Source organism: Brachypodium distachyon, chromosome 1, assembly GCF_000005505.3.
Source record: "Brachypodium distachyon strain Bd21 chromosome 1, Brachypodium_distachyon_v3.0, whole genome shotgun sequence".
Lineage (NCBI taxonomy): Eukaryota > Viridiplantae > Streptophyta > Magnoliopsida > Poales > Poaceae > Brachypodium > Brachypodium distachyon.
The window spans coordinates 5170986-5191328 of NC_016131.3; the positions used below are offsets into that span (position 1 = coordinate 5170986).

Genomic DNA, 20343 nt, shown 5'->3' on the forward strand with positions numbered 1-20343 from the left:
TGACATAATAGGAAGCTGCTAACTACTCCAAATCATACAGTACATCTCATGAATAGGAGACAGTCTGTGCTAACTACTGCACAATGCATTGTGCATTCATACATTGCATCTCAGTAGAATAGGAGACAGTCTGAGCAAGATTCAAACACTCTCTCCCAAACTTCATACAAGACATCTTAGTAGAATATTTACAATACTACTACTGCATGATGCTCTAATGAACACAGTGCAACAAACTGATGTCTCATGATAAGTAGCAAATCAGACAAGAAATTCTGTACCCAGAATTCAGATAGCTTCACATATCTGTGAAGCATCGCAAGCACACAAAATGCACATTTTCAAGCCTCGGTAGTCAAAGGTACTAATCTAAATCCCCACTCTGTTTTCTCTTCCTGGGGAACAAGCTACAATATAAGACATTACCACTATTACTTCGCGATATTCTATGTAAGAAAACACAACGATCGTCTTGTGCAACCAACCACTTGAGGTCTCAACTCTGACCCAATTGCAATTGGTTCCTTTTCTGTTCGACGTAAGGACGCACGAAAGTCCTCCTCCACCACACCTCAAAGGCCTTCTGCAGATTGGGGCAGCTGTTTCCAACCTTCAAGAAGCTCCCGAGCCACGAGAGCAGTATTGCCTGCTGATCCTCCAGCGGGAGCGTCAAGATAGTCGACCCGATCCCTTCCTCGGCGACTTTCCGGTCAAATGACCGACAACCATGCTGCAACCAGTTGTAGTCATCCATGAGAGGCTGCAACCAGACATCCAAGAGGAGTTTCCGTGTGTCCTTTGAAGGGAGCATCTCGCCTTTCCCTATTGCCACAAAGAGCCGTGTTGTGACGCAGCTGACAAGATGTCGCGACTTGGTTGGTAAGTTGGAGTGAAGGCCGGCCAGCTCACATTGGTTGGACCACATGACTGCGAATTCGTCTGCAGAGTTCCTGTCTGCTAAAATCTCAGTTAACCATAGGAGATTATCCGCTTCTAAAGCAATTTTCCTAAAAACTGGTTCTGTAAGTTCCAAAGATTTCTCAGAAAAATCATTGTCAGATGCTTGTCTAAACAAGGTCAACAAGGACTCCAGACAGTTCCGACAAGATGCATAGAGAGTTTCAACACATAAGTCAGCAGAACTACTGGCACAGCTGCTGTTCTCCTTGAGAAGCTTGAGCACCAAGGACTTCATCTCGCGTCTCCCTCTATCATCACTGCTTTTCAAAACTAATTCTATGATAAGCGCAAATGTGTCATTTGGTGGGCTGGTGGTTAGGTCAGAACATACCCTCTTCAATACTGGGGTAACACCATAATTCTCACTCTGAAGATGCCGAACAGATGAGACCACATTATCCTCTTCTTCCCCAGCCCAAGGGACCGCTTCCAAGTAATCCAAGCATGACAGGACACATGCTCGGAAACCTAGTAATTCTGCTACCTGTAGAGGAGCATAAAAGCTAAGTTAGACAGAGAATAGCAGAACTTAAGTGAATTTGTTCTTTAGTTTCAGGATTGGTCCATCTTCCTGATTGAGGTACCATATTAGTAAGGCATGTCCAAGGTCCATGGTATCATGGGCCTGATTGGTATGATTGTTTCAATCCCCCACCAGCTGGTACATGCAAGGTGTATTATCGGTTATGGGCTATGCCCTCTTCGGTGACTTGTATTGGTTAAATGACACATTCTACTATATATAGAAAGCAATATCCGTTTGATGTAACAGCTTGAAACAGACATGCATATAGTACTCGTTATGCTTAAACAATGTTTCTTTGTCAGTTGAACATGGAGGAATGATTAGTTTGCTACTAGTGGTAGTTCATGATTATGCAGCTGACTATTTGAAGAAATAATTATGCTGTTGTAAGGCCAAAAAAATAAAAAATTCTTAGGTAGACATACCAAGCTAATATTAACTTTGGTTTAAGTAGATTGTACGCAGGAGAAGCTTCTAGATATTAAAAAAAAAATGCAGTGATGGAAGCAAAGGTTCTTGTACTAAAGCAAATATTGCACTAAATTCAATCATTCTACCCTTATCTTATTTTACCCTCTCTATAATTATTTTTACTGAAAAAAAGACATACAAAATTGAACTAGAGCAGACCTTCAAGATTCGAAGAACGCATGGCACACTTTGTTTGATCAACCTCTGCCTGACATCACTACAGTACATCAATCCAACAGTCTCCACATAAATCTCCACATCCTCACAATCAGACACCTCTATACTAGACATTGGAGATTGGCTTGATAGCTTATCAGCAAAGAGGGTGCTATTTTCAGCAAGGATGTTCTTGTGAACACTCATCTTGACAGCAACCCCATCCTTGCCATGCAACACAACTCTCAAGTCACTCATCTCAATCTGACCAAAACCAACAGATATCTTGTGTTGCTTCTGTGATCTGTCGCTCACTACCTTTGGTGGATTGGAGGTGACATTGTCTGCCGACAAGCATCTTTGTTCGTCTGAATTGGTTCTAGACCTTGTTGAAGTTGAATGATTTCTTCTCTCCGATGAGATAGTCGGCACCCTCTGGACCGAGGAGGCCTTTGATGCAGGAGGGGATGCACCCACTTTAGGCTTTGCCTGCTGGCTTTGATTCTTCATTGTCTTCTGGAGCACAGTCTGAGATGGGCAGCACCAGAACCCTTCTGGAGTAACAGCAATTGGGACATTTCTGAGTTTCGTCGCTCGAGCATCTAGGCTTCCAACCTTGAATTCAGCCATGTCACCGTGAGCTGCTTATGACCTGTGAATTCTCTGATGGTAGCTACAAAAACCAGCACTAGTTCGTGTACCTAAGAAGTAATGCACAAGTTAAATTGATGAACTGAAGTTGCACCCAACAGTGTGAATGTTCCGTTCTGCAAGCAAACAAGGTAATAATATGACAGTTCAAAGTATCTTCTCTATGAGCAGTGAATGACTGTCCTAAATTCTTAATTCCTAATTCTCACCAACTTATTTCTATTTCTTCAAAAGTAGTAGAAATTTCAGACCCAACTGTCAAAACCAGACAATAATTTGAACAGTACCAAGCAAACACTCCGAAATTTCAAAATCAAACCAATCATGGAACCAAACATGAATAACCAGATTACTAGCCCTCAACATTTCCACCTGGCCCTGAATGCATGGATGCCCAATATTCAGCAAAATTGGAACGGCCATCATAAATCATCCCCACAAAGTCACCAAATCAAGAACAAAACGCAACCAAATCCACCAATGGTATTCCTAGTTAACAACTCCAGGAGAACAATTCCAGGTTAACGCATAGAGAAAAGGAAGAGAATCAATAAGGTAGACATACCTCTCCAGCACAATCCTCCCTCACTCGTCCGTTACGAGTTCCGACCACGCGCAAAGGCCCCCAATCTCGCAGCAAGCTGACCAAATCAGCAATCCCCTAGAAGGCTAGAACCCATCCGCCCTCAGGCAAAACCAGAGCGGAATCGCCTTCGAGAGCTGCACCGTCGCACCGAGCAAATCACCAGGAGGAACACGGACACCCACCTCCGTCCCCCACCACAGCTCAACCGCAGCCAACACGAAAGATTTCAAAAGGAAAAGATGAGCAGGTGCAGCATTATCTATCTAGGCGGGCATGACAGGAACCTCGCATCATTTCTTTCCCCCAAAGCCGAAGGTTGAGAAAAGATGGATGGCAAAGAGCCAAAGAGGCAGCGAAAAGCAGTGGAAGGGAGAGAGCACAAAGCAGCAGCAGCAGCTTCTTTTGGGCTTTGGCTTTACCGGACTTGAGCGGGTGTCCTCCCTTTAACCGTCTACTACGATGACACACTGGCCATCATGCCAGCCAGTCTCTGGATTTCTTCCGGCTTTTTCTTCGTTCCTCTCCGTCGTCCTCTCCTCTTGTTTCCTTTCTCTCCGCTCTTTCCTCGCGGCTGTACCGGACTACCCGCTTCTCAAAGAAGTAGTTCTGCTTTCCATTCGCATCAGATACCTCACTCAGTCACTCTACAGTAGCCTAAACTTGGCACGAGATTCTACTGTCTTTTGGTAGTACCCCCTCTGTCCGGTCCGCGTCGGTTCTTGCGAGGAGTTTCTGTTCTCACAGAGCGACTGGGCAGTGTGGGGGGGCCACAGACAGGCTGAGTCTGGACTCTGGTGCGGCCTCTTGTCTGACTGACTTCTCTCCTTGACGTCTTACTAGTGTTCTTGGGTCCTGCATTTGCTTTGTTTTCACCACTAACCTCGACGCCTCTGGAGGGTTAATCTATCTTGGCCTTTGGCCCTGAAATGCCTTTTCATCGCCATGGACGTTTCCATCTGCAGCTGCGTGCACACCTTCTTCTTCTTCTTTTTTCTTGGAAATTTATACAATTGCGCGAAAACGTCTTTATAACATTTTACGTTTTTACTGTATATATATATTTTGTTATATTATTTTAAAAACACTAATGAATGATAGGTGTTTGTCATGTGTGAAGTCAATATAGCCTTCATGCATTTCGGTGAACTCTTCAACATATATCGTTGACATGACATCTTGCCTAAGGTTTTCGTAGCTCGTCAAAATAAAAAGGTATTTATCTCCTGAAACCCTAGTCGCTTCTGTTCCAAAAGAGCATTTCCGCTCCACTGCTTCCCGCGGGCGTTGCGAAGGTACGCTCCTCCCCCGTTTGCCGCTATGGCTGTTTGCCAGGAGGGGTTGGATTCTCACCTGCGTTGAAGGGTGGTAGTTAGGTTTATTAGAGTTAGGTTTGGTTCCTCGGCTACGACGTTATGGGGGTGCCGCGTACGTGGTTTAAGATTAAGGTTTTCTCAACTAATGATCCACCTCATCGGTGATGATCTCGTCGGCGGCGACTCTTCTGTAATAGTCTATTCGGTTCCATGTCTTCGTGTTTTACAGATACACTTCTTGTTTGTACTTTTTTTAATCGGCGAAGTTGGGCAAACTTGGGCTTCACCCCGAGGCTAGTAAGGTTACGTCTCAACAGATCGGTTTGGTCGAATCTATGATGATCATGAGATCATCCAGACCTCGTCGTCGCCTTTGGGATGACGGTCTGCTTCTCAGATCAATATCGCAGGCGTCTTCTAGCTCATTTTATTTCCGGTTGCTACGTCAAAAACATTGTCCTAGCTCCAACGTAGTTTGGAAGTCCAAAGTCATTTTCCCTCAAGGAGTTGTGCAATTTTATTTTTGTTTAATTGAATATATATCATCGTAAGAGCTCGTTGTTTTAATATATGAGGATTTGCCTTTCTCAAACAAAAAAATGAATTTGTCTCGATGATTCTTTATCTATTACACCAAAACATTGTTTTCGCTACTGTGAAATTTTGTTTATGTTAGTGTCAAGAAAATATGCTTTTAGCGCTCAAGCAAAATGTCTCCTTTTATCGATTGAGCAGAATGTTTCCCTGGCACAAATCATGGTCCCATCGTTAAAAAAAAAGCATCTTGAAAACATAAATTGTTATTGATTTGGTAATTTTATTTTTCAGAAACCTATTTATCAAAAATGGTTGTAGAAAAAATATCTTCAAAATCATGTCAGACGTGATTCACGTGAGCATATAGCTCCAATTGCAAATCATGTCCGGCAACTATCTTGCACTTGTTTATCAATTTGTAATGGCCCTATGCGATGTTTAATTCTAGCCCATCAATTAAATCAAATATATCATGAGGTGATGTTCACATCAATCAAATCAAATTGTCATCCTTATTAAATCTGGACCAGGTTCCCATCTTCATTGGTTTCCCTTGTCTCCTATAGCCAATTGGGCGTTTGGATGTGAGGTAGACCACGGATCAACGTCTGGCCATTATATTAGTACCTTCTTTATAAGATTTCATGTGTCCTTCGCGACGGCGCTCTTGACGATGGAAATGGCGATTCACGGATTAAATGTGTCTCAACTCCATCATCATTCTGGTGTGGCTATCATGGTCTACTTCATGAAGTTTATGTATCTCACGGCTCGTGATTTTGGTCTTCTTCCTCATCGGTTTGGCGGTGTTTCAACGGTCTGCCAACCTTTCTTGTGAGAGATGTGTCTCGGACACCGCGCGTTCAATGATCTCAAGTTCTCAACCGTTGGGGTGGGCGGCTTATGTGTCTCAGTAAAACCTAAAATGGCAGCAGAGTTTATGCAGGTTTGGTCTTCTGATGTTTTGTTACCAGATATTTGCAGAATATCAAGATGCGTATGGCGTTGTCTTCAAAGTTTTTTTTTTAATGTAATTTAGGTTTACCTAGAATCACTCTTGTTATTCTTGTTGTTTCATTCGTTAATTAAATTAAATAAAGCTTTAAAAAACATTGCTTGTTAGTTAGTTGCAGCTTGAAAAAAAAATCATAACTGATCTGCTGATTTGTACTTAAGCCAAAAGCTAACGTACGTGGGATTCGGTCCCTGACGAACATACGATTTGGTTCCGGTTCCGCTTTAGCAAAAAAATATTGGCCAAGACAGTACTCCCTCAGTTTTTCTTTTTAAGGCATATAAATTCCAGCTCTGATATGCTGTCAAAAAAACTCAAGCTGTAATATTAACGCAAGCTTTTCAGGATGTACCGAACTGACTTCTCTCAGTGAGCGTGCATGCATTCAAGGGCTGACTTTTCTGGGTTAGCATGCAACCGCACGTGCGATTTTTCAGCTAGACATCGCGTGAACGGCCAGCTGCGCCCGCAAAACGCGCGCCCACGCCTGGACGGGCGGCCGTGCACTTTTTTTACCGTAAAAAAAGTACGTACCGAAGCTTAACTTAGATCCCTCGGATTTTAGATCCAACGGCTAAAATAATAAAAGTGACGCGGATTAACGTGGTGCCTCCTCCGTACTCCTTATATAGATTTTAGTATATAATAGATGTTAAAGTGTAAACCCGTGTGGATGGATACCATGTGAACAAACCCTCGAGCATGTCGGCATGTTGGTTCAAAATAAGTCACCGGCACGACACGTTCTCCCTTGTAACTTCTATCATTGCCCTAGGGGCATAGGGCTTGGGATCGTGCCTGTAGTGCAATCCAGACCACTCTTTCTTGCTTCGTACTCCTCCAAACTAGCATGACGATTGGATGTCAGGGCTTGAATCTGCCCTGAGAACAGTGGAAACGAAATCACGGATTCACAGTACGAAGTAGAAGTGGCACAAGACACTGGCAAGGAAGAAGTGCCAGAGACACCAAAAAATCCAAAAGATCAGGTTGTCCCGCAGTCCCAATACTCCAACTGGGCATTAATAACTCCATATTTTATCATGCATACAATCCAAGATATTCTGCTTTCGTTTGGAGCCACGTCGCAAAGGTTTGCATGTCTTAACTCGGAATTAGAATCCGCGAGATGTACTGTGCGCCTTTGCTTTGCTTTGTTTCAGTGGAACGGGAGAGACAGCACGGGCGGCCTGGATGGCTGGATCCATGTACATGTCGCGTGGCGTGCGCATGCCGCGAGCGATTTCGCTGTGCGCCTCGTGCGTGCTCGGCGTCGGCGGCACGCCGACTCTGGCTGCCTGCCACTGATCCACCGTGATGACACGTAAAACACGCGAGCAAACAACGCACGCGGACGCCGCCGTGCCGGGCCGCGGCTCGCTTTTTTATTCTAGTACTGTACGCCTTTTTCTGTAGGTGTCAATTGAAATTTAAACCGTTTATTTAAAAAAATAAGAAGTCTGAAACATAGTCGCATCCAATTGTGAACACAAGCCTCATAGTCGGAGTTGTTGTTAGGTTCGTTGTTTTTGGAAGAAGTAACAATTATTCAGTAACTTTAACACAAATCCATTGTCGTCTAGTCCGGTTAGGATATCTGGCTTTCACCCAGACGACCCGGGTTCAAATCCCGGCAATGGAATTCAGTGGTTTGTTTTAGGCCTTAACACGCTTTTGAGCCGAGGTACACGGGCCGCAGCGTGAGGCCTACTCAAATACTCAATGCACGGTCAAAGCGGGCCTAAATGTTTTCCACTCGTTCACTAACTGGGCCCGATCCTTCGAGGAAAGAAAAACTCAAATTCCGAAACGAAATGACATTACCGTAGACAAACCCGGCCGTACCTACCACTTCGGTGGAAATTCATCTGCCAAACCATTTTCGAGCATTCGGGTGGAGTCTGCATTCAAAATGTGCGCGTGTGGAGATTAGCAGCACGCTTTGATCAGCGATCCATTTATACAACAATGGCTCAAACTTTCCCTTCCTTTAATTCAAATCCCACACTTATATAGAAATCCAACGCGTTGAGTCAAAATTTCCAGCCTGTAACTTAAAACCCGATCATTTCGATAGGATTCTTAGTTAATTGTTGAATATAAAATGAGTTTTGAAATCAGAATGGATTCAAAAGACAAAACAATGTAGAATCTTGTCTCTGCCTAAGAAAACTGCCATAAGAAGACCCAATTAGGTGCATCGTTTTTCTCATTTCCTTACAAAATAAATGCCGCCAACTATGTTCATTTTTCTCGTCTCCTCCCTCGTCATCTCGTGCCCATTCTCTTTCTCTTTGCTTCCTCATTCTGCTGTCAACCTGTTGAACAAAACAAAAAATTGTTCATGCAGCCATTCACGCGTCAATGTTAGGCCACCCCTAAGCCCTCGGGTGCCGTCATTAAGCGTCCAATTTCATGATCTCCTCTCTAGTATCGCATACATCATCTTGTCGGAGTTCGGCCACTGCCGTCTTAGTTCACCAGTTACTAACTTGTTCTCTTCTCGGGATCGGCCTCCTTTGCTCATTGGATTTCCCGAAGAAAAAAGAAGATCTCACCTCACCCAAAAACCAAAAACGTTAGGACCATCGCAATTTTTTGTTGCAGGCTGGTAGGACCAGAGTTAATGTCGAGCGTTGATCTCCGATCTACCGCTGGAGACGTGCCGTTGGAACAAGCCTCGATGAACTCAACCGGCTGTCAAGCAATGCAGCCATCCTTTGCACTTGCAGAGCGAAAGCTTATCTCCCCTTGGCCGCGGCCTATCCACCCCGCACGCACGCACGCCCATCAGCCACCGAAGCAGCCAGCCATGGCGCTCTCCGTCTCCTCCCTCGCCTCCGCTTTCTCCCACCTCTCCCTCCCCTCCACCTCCGCTCCCCACCCGCCCCCTCTCCTACTCCGCCTCCTCCCGTCCCCGCACCGCGCCGCTCGCCTCGCCCTCTCCGCCTCCGCGGCCGACGCCGCCGAGCCGGTCGAGGCGGAGGCGCCGGCCGTGGACGAGGTGCTGGCGGTCGAGGCGGAGGCGGAGGAGGATGCGCTCTCCGGATTCGCGCTGCGCAAGTACGTGAAGCAGCGGCTGCCCGGGGGATTCGCCGCGCAGCGGATCACCGCCACGGGCCGCCGCAAGACGGCATCCGCTCGCGTCGTGCTCCAGGAAGGCACCGGCAAGGTGTTCATCAACTTCCGCGACGCCAAGGTGCTCATCTCCTGCCTCGATTTAATAAATGCGCGTCCTGATTTCAACACCGTTGCAGCATTTTGTGCCCCCAATGCTGATGTGGCAATGTGGCGCATGGCCCTAGAGTTTGCTATCCGTAGAAACGTTGGAAGGGGATTTTGTTGAAGATGCTTGTTTCCTATGCTTGTTAGTAAGCATGTCTGCCGACTGTTAATGTAGCAGTAAATTAATCGGCCCTAGTCATGTTCACAGCTAGTCGAGTACTTGAGCATAGGTTGCATATGATGTTTCATGATTGGAGATTCTACTCCCTCGGTCCCTGCGACACAAGTTGTACTAAATCAGGGACACTTATTATTGAATCGGAGGGAGTAGTTGATTAGATACTAACTGAATTCTTCTAAATAGACATCAATTCTAATTTGTCAAAACTGTCAGGTTAAGCCATTCCTTCTAGTGTATTTGAATTTACGGTAATGCATGTCCATAAGAAGTACTCTTCTGTAGTTGGTGCGTGCCTGGATGTTTGGTGTAAGACATCTCGTAAGGAGGAAGCTTCTTTTGAGATGTTTAATCAGGGGGGAAAAGTGATAGGAATTCTTAACTAGGTGAGTAAATTAACAGAACTGGTGGTTGCAAGATCGAGAAGAAGTGGCAAATGTATGCTTAACTAGTGAAAGGAGGGTTTAATTTCACGCAGTTAGGATGCCTAATAACATGCTACTTGGATCTTCTTATAAGATTTTCTGTATATCCACTTGATTGGTTCCATTTGCTTAACACTGTTGTCATGACCAACAATGTATGCTTTAGGAGTTTAGATGGAAAGAGTTTGAACAGCCTGCAGTTTGGTAGCAGAAGTTGAATTTGGTTTCTTGCAGCGGATGCTTGAGGTTTAGTTCTAGATTCACTGGATCAGCAGGCAAATTTCATGGAATAACTTCTTTCTCTGTGGTGTACAACTGTGCATTGCAACTACTTGGATGAATGATCTAAATTATTGTGTTGGCTTCATTAACATATAGGTTAAACACTAGCAGTAGACGGTAGTTGGTTTCAGTTGCCCCAATGCTAAATGAGTAGATGACTACTGAAACTGCTTGACTCTCTCTAGTCTGTCGCATTTACTTTTAATAGTCAAGCCTGCACATTGCCCTTCAAAAAACGGTTTTGCTATTTCTTAGGCGACCGAGAAATAACTATTTCTTAGTCGATGATAACAACCTTTGGATTCAATCATTGAGATTCGTGTAAGATTAATGTAGGTCCGATGAATAAGAAAATCTTCATTGGATGGCTACTATTGTCGACTGAGAAATAACTACTCCCTCCGTTCCTAAATACTTGTCGTGGTTTTAGTGCAAATTTGCACTAAAACCACGATTGCACTAAAACCACGACAAGTATTTGGGAACGGAGGGAGTATTTCTTAGGCGACTGAGAAATAGACACTCCCAACATCATAGATTTTGCTCTGTACTTATAAGCACGATGTGCTCAGGATTACTGAATCTCCAAACATGAAACATCATATGTAACCTATGCTCGAGGACCACATTATGATCACGAGTTCAGCAATCAAATTTCATGAAAGAACTTCTCTGTGGTGTACATTAGTTCAACTACTTAAATGAATGATCTAAATTATGGTGCAAACTTCGTTAACATATAAGGTTAAACACTAGCAGTAGTTGGTTTCAGCTGCCTCAATGCTAAATGAGTAGATGACTACTGAAATCGCTTGACTACCTCTAGTCTGCCGCATCTGCTTCAGCTAAGCATGAACAGAGGCACAGCTTCAGTGTACCTGAAGGTGCATGTGCAAAATCACAAAGATCATAAATTTTTGCATTGTATTTATAAGCTCGATATGTGCAGGAGTATTTGCAAGGAAATCCAATGTGGATGGAGTATTGCAAGGTCCCCCTTGCAACTCTAGGGTTTGAGAACAACTACGATGTCTTTGTGAAAGTTCAGGGGGGTGGTCTCTCAGGCCAGGCCCAGGCTATCTGCCTGGGTGTGGCGCGTGCGCTGCTGAAGATCAGCCCCGCCAACCGAGTTCCTCTGAGGTCAGAAGGCTTGCTGACAAGAGATACCCGTATTGTCGAAAGGAAGAAGGCTGGTCTCAAGAAGGCGCGCAAGCGTCCCCAGTTCTCCAAGCGTTGAGGAGGATACTTCATTGTTGTTAGAATCTCATGTTCTGTGCCATCTTTCCCCACGTGAAAAAATCCCTCTTCTGTTGTTGTTCTGTGCTGGACGCCACAGATTTGTAATATTCGTTTTCTGAAAGCAATTTTCTTGAGGTTACAGAAGACAGTTCTCTTATAATCACTGTCCAAATTTGACGTGGTTGCTCAAGCTCGAAGTCCACCTTCAGATTGAGTGAGTGCGTGTAATGTTCACTGCAAAAGCCAGAACTGGTACATATATTTTCGTGGTAATTTTTCAGGGTGATATTTTGTTGATTCGATAGAGATCGAATGGTGAAATGAAAACCATTTTTTGTCCCCTTTGCTTTCAGAATAGTTCTTCCATAAAAACAGACTGTTTTTTTTTTGAGCGAATAAAAACAGACTGGTGAAGCAATTCTGCTGGCGTTGGCTAACTGGCAACAGAGAAACAGACTGGCAGCCGAAGTGCAAAGTCAGCAAAGCGACCGGTCCGTAGAAACAGTTAAACACCGGCCGAGCCGAACCGAACCAAACCAAGCCCATTACGATTTCCGACATGTGCGGCCCAACCGGCTAACCCCAGCCACCGGAGCCGAACCCTCTCGTCGTCGTCCCCAGCTGCGTCTCCGTCCGTCCATGTCGTCGTCGTCGCTTATCCACGGTATCTCCATCTCCGTCTCCGACGACGACGAGGCCTCGGGCAAGGTGCGCGTCCGCGTCCGCCGCAAGCGCAACCGACAACCCATCTCCGGTCGCCGCCGCTTCCTCCGCCGCGCCGCGCGGTTGGGCGGTCCGCTCCTGCTAGCCTCCCTCGCCGTCTTCCTCTTCACCTATGAGTACTACCGCCTCTACCCATACTATTCACCTTCCACCACCTCCTCCTCCTCCTCCTCGCTGCCCCCACCGCTGGCCAGCAACCTCAGCCGCGTCGACCGCGACGCCCGAGCAGCCGATGGCGCCAGGAAGTGTAAGCTCGCGCCCCATGGTCGTTTGAACCCTAAATTGGCCTGGATTAAACTTTGTCTTAGTTTAGTGATGTATTTGGTAGACTTAAATTCGGTGGTCTATTGGCTATATTATATTGTGCTGTTCAGTCTGTAGTATCATCATGTATTCAGGTGATGTCCTGACCCGGTGACCCCCTTAGTTGTGGTGCAGTTTTCTAATCCTACAAATAGTTAGGCAATCATATTTATTCCTTCTCTTTGCATGATGGGATCTGATCTGTTGATTACATATTTAGAGGATTTTCTTTTGGGGGTGGGGTGGGGGCAAATAATGTGAGTTGGCCATAAATTTTTGTCTGTATGGTAAGGTTAATCAAAATGGGCTTCTGATTTAGTACAACACTTGTTTCAGGAATTGGGCATTGAACACTTGATGAAATCATTCAACCTTATTACAACTGTACAACATATTCTGTTGCTTATTCTGATGTACTAACGTGATCATTTTGTAAAATCAAATATCAGTGTGCTCACTAGGACGTTTTCCTTTGCTCATGAATTCAGTGTTTTGTTATATTGACAGCATGCCTGAAGATGCTTGATCATGAGATGCTTCAAAATCTGGAACTTCCTGAAACCCCTGAACAAAATCTGCCAGTCAAGAAAGTTGTGTACAGGTCCAGTCTGCCCCATCTTGAAGATAACATTTCATCCCATATGACGAATTCACGATTTAATTCATTCACGGGGTATCAGACTCTTACTGAAAGAGAAGAAAGTTTCAAGGTTTTGTTTCAGCTTTGTATTTCATGAAGTTCTTGAAAATTTTGTAAGAAATTGTAGTTGATCTATGAAGTATGCATGTTCTTGTTTAGTATGTGGGTAACAATACCATATTATTTCTACTGATTCTCATGTGGCAGCTATTCAGAAAGTAGCTTCTATCCTCATTTTTCCTGCTCCTAATGTTACAGCCGAAGGAAACTACAACGGTGCACTGCGGCTTCTACAGTGAAAATGGAGGATTCAGGATTTCTGATGTGGATAAAGATTACATGAGGTCTTGTAGAGTTGTCGTAGCCACTTGTGCATTTGGTGGAGGGGATGATCTTCACCAGCCCATAGGGATGACAGATGTGTCTGTTAGAAAGGTTTATTATTTCTCTTGTGTTGGTTGTTGATGTCTTGAGCTTCTGTCCGGTATTTTCACTGATGCCTGTCATTGTTTTCTAGGTATGCTATGTTGCATTCTGGGATGAAGTCACTCGCTTAGCTCAACAGGAGGAGGGAAACAAGATTGGTGAAAATCTCATGATTGGCCATTGGCGGATCATTCTTGTGAGAGATCTTCCTTTCATGGATCAACGGTTGAACGGGAAAATTCCCAAGGTATCATCTGAAAACTCTGCCTTGATTGTCTCAGTGGCAGCTCTTTTTTAGTGCAAGCATCAATATTCCGTTTCAAACATTCAACTTTAGTATTCTATGGACAAGATAACGGCTTGGGGGCTTATTTTTACAAATATCCACATTTATATGATCACTGCATGTGGTGTATGTGTAAGATGAATCCTTTTTGTCATAAACTGACTTCTATTTGGTGATTTGTTCTCTTCAGCTGATAAGTCATCGCCTTTTCCCTATGGCAAGATACTCAATCTGGGTGGATTCAAAATCTCAGTTCCGTAGAGATCCACTAGGAGTCCTTGAAGCCCTCCTGTGGCGTTCAAACTCTTCTGTAGCATTATCAGAACATGGAGCTAGGAGTAGCTTGTATGATGAGGGTAAAGCAATTGTTAAGAAACACAAAGCAACTCCAGAAGAAGTTAAAATACAATTGGATCAGTATCGACGAGATGGCATTCCAGATGACAAACGATTCAATGGGAAGAAAGGTTAGCTTGTAATCTTGAGTTGCCTACTATTGTTTGCTTCTGATATTCTTATCATGCCTTGCATAGTTTACCTTGAAAATGGTTGGCACTGATGTTATGTTTTCATCTGGTCATCTATTACTTGTGCCTGTCTATTATGTTATGCCATCCATCATGTTCCCGTATGTGCTCTCGCTACTGCCTACAATAGATGGGTTGCCATTCATTCACTTGATCACTTCATAAGAGAAAACAGGAGTATGAGCTTAAGCAAGTACAAAGAACCATGATATATTTACAGAGCAGGCTAGGACATTAGGGTGCTGGGCCTCAGACGTACTGGAATGAATAAAAAGAATATCATGTACCTTCGATAATCATACTTGGTGTTACTGCTTGGCTGTAGTTGTGCAAAAGGCATGAGCTATAAAGTTGGTCAGTTGCATGCGTTTAGCATAAAAGCTACTCTCCCTTTTCTGGCTTTCTGCACCTCAACCAGTGATACAGGGGACACCATTTCATCGCCCGTTCCTTCCCCCACATGTGGGCTATGTAGAACTAGAAGCACCCCCACAAAATAACACAATGTTACGCTTCAGATCATACATGTTCTTGAGACCTTGCCAGTGGTCCTTCTGAACCGATAATAAGTGACTCAATGCTTCTTTTTTTTCTGTGTGCCTTTTACAGCTCTCGCAGAAGCTTCAGTTATTGTGCGGGATCATGCCCCTCTGACTAACCTCTTCATGTGCCTCTGGTTCAACGAGGTGGTTAGGTTCACATCCCGGGATCAGCTAAGCTTCCCATACGTCTTGAGGCGTTTAAGGCTCCCCGGCGTCCACCTGTTTCCAGTGTGCGCCCGGAAGGATCTCGTTAACAGCCTTGGCCACAGGCGCAAGGTGAAGCCTCTTGCCAAGGAGCGGAGATGAGCTTCTGAGTCTGAATTTGAATCTGGATCTGCCCCTTTGGTTGGGTGTTGTCTGGGATGGAATTTCAGTGGTGCGTAACTTGAATACGGTTCATTTCTCGTGTAGATGTACTGACGTAGCGAAAAGATCAGTTGTTCAGGGTCCTTAGCTAGTAACAGTAGTGCAGTGCAGTGTTACAGAGAAGAGAATGGCTTCGCAATGTTACTGAAGGCAAATGTAGCATGCCATTCTTCTTTGTAAAGAAACGAAGAATTCTACTGTACGTGCCAAGTCGATGCCTTAATTCGGGCACAGCGGCACTTGCATTATACTCTTCTTCTGTCACTGCTTGATTCCTACAAGGAACTAAACTGCTTCAGATGACAGTCATGTGAAATCTCTGCTTTCGAAACGTCCAAACTCCAGGTACCTGCCACCATGCATTCTCTCGCAGTTATTTGCGCGTACCTACCTACTCAGCAGTCCTGGGTCATTTAAGCAAGTATACGTTGCGAAAGTGCGGGGGCAGTACCGTTCGCTGTGCTTCCCGGGCGTGCGTGTCTTCTTTCGTCCTCTGCTCAGAGGACGCAATAAACCCTCTGCCTCCTGAAACAAACCCTGAAGCCGTAGCAAAGGTCCGGTAGGTGAGGCGACCATGGGAAGTGTTAAACGAAATGAATGCCTCTGGAGCCCTGAAGCAAAGTTAAGTAGCGAGTCCGGCTTGTCTTGTTTTCCCAGGAGGACCAGAGCCAAACATTTTTACAGACATGAGGAGCTAGCTTTTCGAGCGAGACAGAGTCCGCTCCGCTGGGAATGAGAGGTGTCAGCAATGAGACTGCCGCGGAGCAGAAACACGCCCTTGTTATGGTAGAAACACACGTTGCGTCTTGAGTTGGAATAGCCTGGCAGTATCGACTACCGTTGATCTTGCCAATGGTACCTCTTTCGGTTCGGGGACATAAACAGTAGATTTTGCTTAGTACTGGAATAGCCTAGTAGTATCGACTGCTTTCGAAAGTTCTTCCATACCATACCGTGTGTCAAGTTCAAGTGTCAACGCAGCAGTATCAAGTTCCACTACGTAATTAGGTTCCAAAAGCGCCCGAATCCAAAGTCCGAGCGCCCCCACGCACCCGTACGTTGTACGCGAACGCGAACTACACGATGCCCGTTTTCCGGCGAAAAGATGGCTGGAAACTCGGGGTTCTCCCACGCCACCCTCTCGTTGCACGTTCCTTTTTGCAGCTTTGCTCCTTTTCTTCAGTCTTTCGCCACCCTTTTTTTGGCCGGTTTCTTTACCAGTTGTGTACGTGCAGCAGCGTTAATAAGGAGTAGGAGTATCTTTATACTTTCACGGTTTCACCCTTTCGCTTCCTCTTGGCTTTTCTTCCGTAGCCTTTCTCTTTTGGTTTCCCCCGTCGTCGCTTCCTCCTGTGCCTTAACACTTGACACAGCGTGTGGTGTGAAGTTCACACACACAGTCTCTCGCCCTAGCTTTCCCTGCCCCCGCGTAAAATTAAAGATTTAGAGTAGTATCAGGCGCACGTAGCACTGACCCCTTGCGCTTTTACGCGCGACCCACCAGGATTCCCGGCCGGTGCGTGCGAGATGTTTTTCTGCGTTTGCTCACTCTCTCGGCTCGCTGCTTGTAGCCGGTAGGTAGTGGTCTGGTCACTGGTTAATGGCAGCGTTTTCCCCTGGTGCTTTGGCCAACTTTAAGCATGCGACGTTTGTGTGTTGGTAATTGTGATGGGTTTCCAGTTTTCAAAGGTTATTTCTGCGTAGCAGTAGGATCTTGGTTCCTGACATTTTTCTTTCTTTCTTGAAACCTCTGCCGTGCACTGCAAACGCACAGGTATTTTGGATAACACAAAACATCCCTCCTTATGAAAGTAACCTGATATGCAGAAGTTCAGAAACAGATTTAACGTGGTGGTTTGATCAGGAGCACCACCGTATATACGGGCATCCATCGTGGACTTTGGCGCGCAAAAGACCATCGGATTCGACTCTCTTTTTGACCTTGCAATAAAGAATGCAAGAGCGGCATGGCACGGAGGCCGAGGAACAGCACAGCAGCTAGCAGGGGCAGACCTTGGAGTTGCCGAGACTAAAAAATTGACACATGGATTTGATTGAAAAGAACCGGACGCTGTCTGTCTCTCTCCTCTCTGCGCTGCACAAACATGCATCTTTCCGCATCTCAAGAAGATCCATGCAACGCAAGGCAACCCAAAGCAAAAAGCAAATCAATGTGCGTACAAAGGCAAATACTATACACAGTAGTACTACTGTTTCATTAAGCATACAACTAGTATTGTCTAATCCATGTGACATTTGACAGTGGGAATCAAGATCCCAAGCAAGCCCCATCCATCGCGAGCCTGCGAGCATATGTGTCTGCCGACCTATAAATACTCCCTCCTTGTATATCTGGCTGGAAAACAAAGGATTTTCTTTTCACAACTAGTTATGCCTAGGACATTATGCAGGACAGTCAGTACCATCAATTAATGAATTATTCACTGGCTTGTAGCTAAGTGTGGTAGGAGTACTACAAGGAACAGTAACATGAATGTTTGCTTGGGGGTTTTGGTGCATTGCGCGTGTGTGAATTATTAATCATGTGCTGCGGGGGAGCAAATGGCCAATCATCGATTGACTTGGACAAGCCATGTGGTGGCTTGGCAAAAAGATGGCAGAGGCAACGCCATTCGCCAGCACAAGAGGAGGAGGGGGGCGTGGTACTCCTCTCGCTGCGAGGCTCAGCGACCAGAAGCTAGACGTCTTCCATAATGGCAGTGACGAAGAACAATGCCGATTTTGTCCAGACATGAGCCCGTACAATTTCATCAGGGAGATGCATTGCTGGCATATTGGCAAGAAGAGGAACCTATCACATATGTGCACCACAGATGTGGCTGTAACAGTACCACTGAGAGTATTATGTTGAGTACATCTCTGAATTTTTTAGGATCAGAATCGGTCATTGCTCTGTTGGCCAGAGTTCTCACTAACACGGTTGGGTTTAATATTAGAGTCTGCACCATGAGGAGTGCAACCCGGGTTTCAATCTGCATTGCACCATGAATCAATCGCAGCATGATCTACATCATAGTTTCTCTCTGCAATTTATACACTTCCCAAAATGATTTTGAAATTATGCCACAGGGTAGTGCGTTCACTGCTACGTTGTTAAATTTGGGCTTATTTGGTTTGCAGGAAAAACTGGAGAAGCCAAACTCTTTCATACGATGCAATATGAAAAGGAGTGAAAACAAAAGTCCCGCCCCCTCCCTCCTCCTTTTGTAACCCCTGAAATAAAGTTTCTTTAGGATGGATTTGGCCACCGTAATTCCCATAGAAAAATATTGGAAAAATGATTCATGCAAAATTGTTGATTAAAAAATAGAGCTCATACAACAATTCGATTGCTCAATCAAGTTATATCTCTATTCATAGATAGATGTAATCCTAGAAGTCAATCTTCGGCTCCTATTGCATTCAAACTGTTGAGTTTCACCTAGTAGAATCCTCATGTTTTGTTTTTCATAATATCTCCAATTTTACAAATTTTCAATACATATTCACGTCCCCATGTGAAAATAAATAACAATCCAAGTTACATACCAATAGTAAAAGAGAAAATGTAAAAGACTACCATATTCAACTATGGATCGATAATGATGGTGGTATAAAGGGTACAAAGCTAAGAAGGATTCTAGCCTAAGGTATATATGGATCAAGCAGATCAATGAATTTAGAGAGCATTGAGTATATATATGATACTGGCTAAATGTTCGTGCTTTGCTACGAAATTAAGGATCTGTGGCTGTGGCTCATATTTATTTAAATTTTTGATAAATAAGAATTATCTCAAAATATTATTTTTAATTTTTTTTAATTTTGAAAGTCATCAAAACCAATCAAGAATAGTCAAAAAATCATGATACGTATAAAATGAGTGGCAATTAGATGAGTCCGTAGCCATTAAAGAGTACTATTGTTGGAGTGAACTCGCGACCACCAACTCAGATCTTTATAAGTGTAAAGATATGGCACTTTTCCTTAAAAATGGATGAATATTAAGTAGATCTTCCTTGGTGAGAACTTTTAGTTTACAAAACCGCCGGTTGATAGAGACAAATGACACGTCTTGCCGTACTGGCTTCACATACAAATATTTCACTAAGAAAGCCTCACATCGGCGGTGGTTCCATCTGAATATGTCACTGATCACGATTAAATGCATTTTGGTTACCCATCACCCATGGTGCAATGTTTTGTAAGTCGAACAAATTTTGCGCGACCATATTTGTGTTCGGGAGAAATTTAGGGGATCAATGTTCATGACATGTGGTATCATGTTGTCGTTTTTTTGCAAAATTAGAAACACATGCATATTAATTATGCAAGGAGTGGCGCATCTCTCACCCAGACACCTTTCCCAAACTGAATTTGAGTTCCATTTTTTAGATGGAAAGAGCTTGTTTCAGAACAAGGTGGTTTTAATTTTCATAAGCCCCGACTTCGAAGTTTAGAAATCTTATCTCATAATAAGAAGGTTCGCCTGTGACCTGGGATCACGATAGGAAGGTGCTGTGTTCTTCAAACCTAATTCTCTTGTTTGTTTGTGACATGTGAATAAGTGACCACGGTCAATAAGATGTTGCTTTCTTCTTGATCCCGTCTCCCATGTGGCTGATGCGTATGAGTGTGAACCGCAGGAATAAAAGGTAGTACATGCCATATCATCCGAATCATGCAAGATGTTTATGTGGAAAAAATACAGGAAATTAAAAGTGTAATATATATGGTAGCTCGTGATCATGAGTTGGCCGAGTTTGGTAGACTCAGTTGTTTGGGTGCTGACTTTGGTTGGCCATGTTGCTCACTACATTGATATGTTTGTGCTGAACGATTGTTACAACAACTCCTGCACGTTAATACATCATGCATTCTCGTAGTACTTAAAAAAGAACGGTCAAACTGGTCCTTGATAGCGAACCAAACAGCGGTGGCCTTAAACATTTTTTGCCCAGCATTG

General features: G+C 44.3%; 3 protein-coding genes and 1 non-coding gene across 4 annotated transcripts; 3 read left to right on the forward strand and 1 right to left on the reverse strand.

The window, feature by feature from the left end:
* Positions 1 to 67: 67 nt before the first annotated feature.
* On the reverse strand, positions 68 to 3899 carry LOC100827927 (BTB/POZ domain-containing protein At3g50780). Its single transcript, XM_003558765.4, has 3 exons — positions 3330 to 3899; positions 2117 to 2814; positions 68 to 1444 (listed from the first exon to the last, which is right to left on the reverse strand). Exons 2-3 carry the CDS (start codon positions 2741 to 2743, stop codon positions 497 to 499), a joined length of 1575 nt encoding a protein of 524 aa, XP_003558813.1. The 5' UTR covers positions 2744 to 2814; positions 3330 to 3899; the 3' UTR covers positions 68 to 496.
* A 3884-nt stretch (positions 3900 to 7783) lies between these two features.
* On the forward strand, positions 7784 to 7857 carry TRNAE-UUC. The gene has a single exon. It is a non-coding gene; the product is annotated as a tRNA-Glu (tRNA).
* Positions 7858 to 8934: 1077 nt separating this feature from the next.
* On the forward strand, positions 8935 to 11850 carry LOC100832075 (30S ribosomal protein S9, chloroplastic). Its single transcript, XM_003558778.4, has 2 exons — positions 8935 to 9414; positions 11275 to 11850. The coding sequence occupies exons 1-2, from the start codon at positions 9028 to 9030 to the stop codon at positions 11560 to 11562; spliced, it is 675 nt and encodes a 224-aa protein (XP_003558826.1). The 5' UTR covers positions 8935 to 9027; the 3' UTR covers positions 11563 to 11850.
* A 248-nt stretch (positions 11851 to 12098) lies between these two features.
* LOC100839040 lies at positions 12099 to 15682 on the forward strand. Its single transcript, XM_003559340.3, has 6 exons — positions 12099 to 12534; positions 13098 to 13300; positions 13489 to 13665; positions 13748 to 13903; positions 14133 to 14409; positions 15079 to 15682. The coding sequence occupies exons 1-6, from the start codon at positions 12204 to 12206 to the stop codon at positions 15315 to 15317; spliced, it is 1383 nt and encodes a 460-aa protein (XP_003559388.1). The 5' UTR covers positions 12099 to 12203; the 3' UTR covers positions 15318 to 15682.
* The last annotated feature ends 4661 nt before the right edge of the window (positions 15683 to 20343 follow it).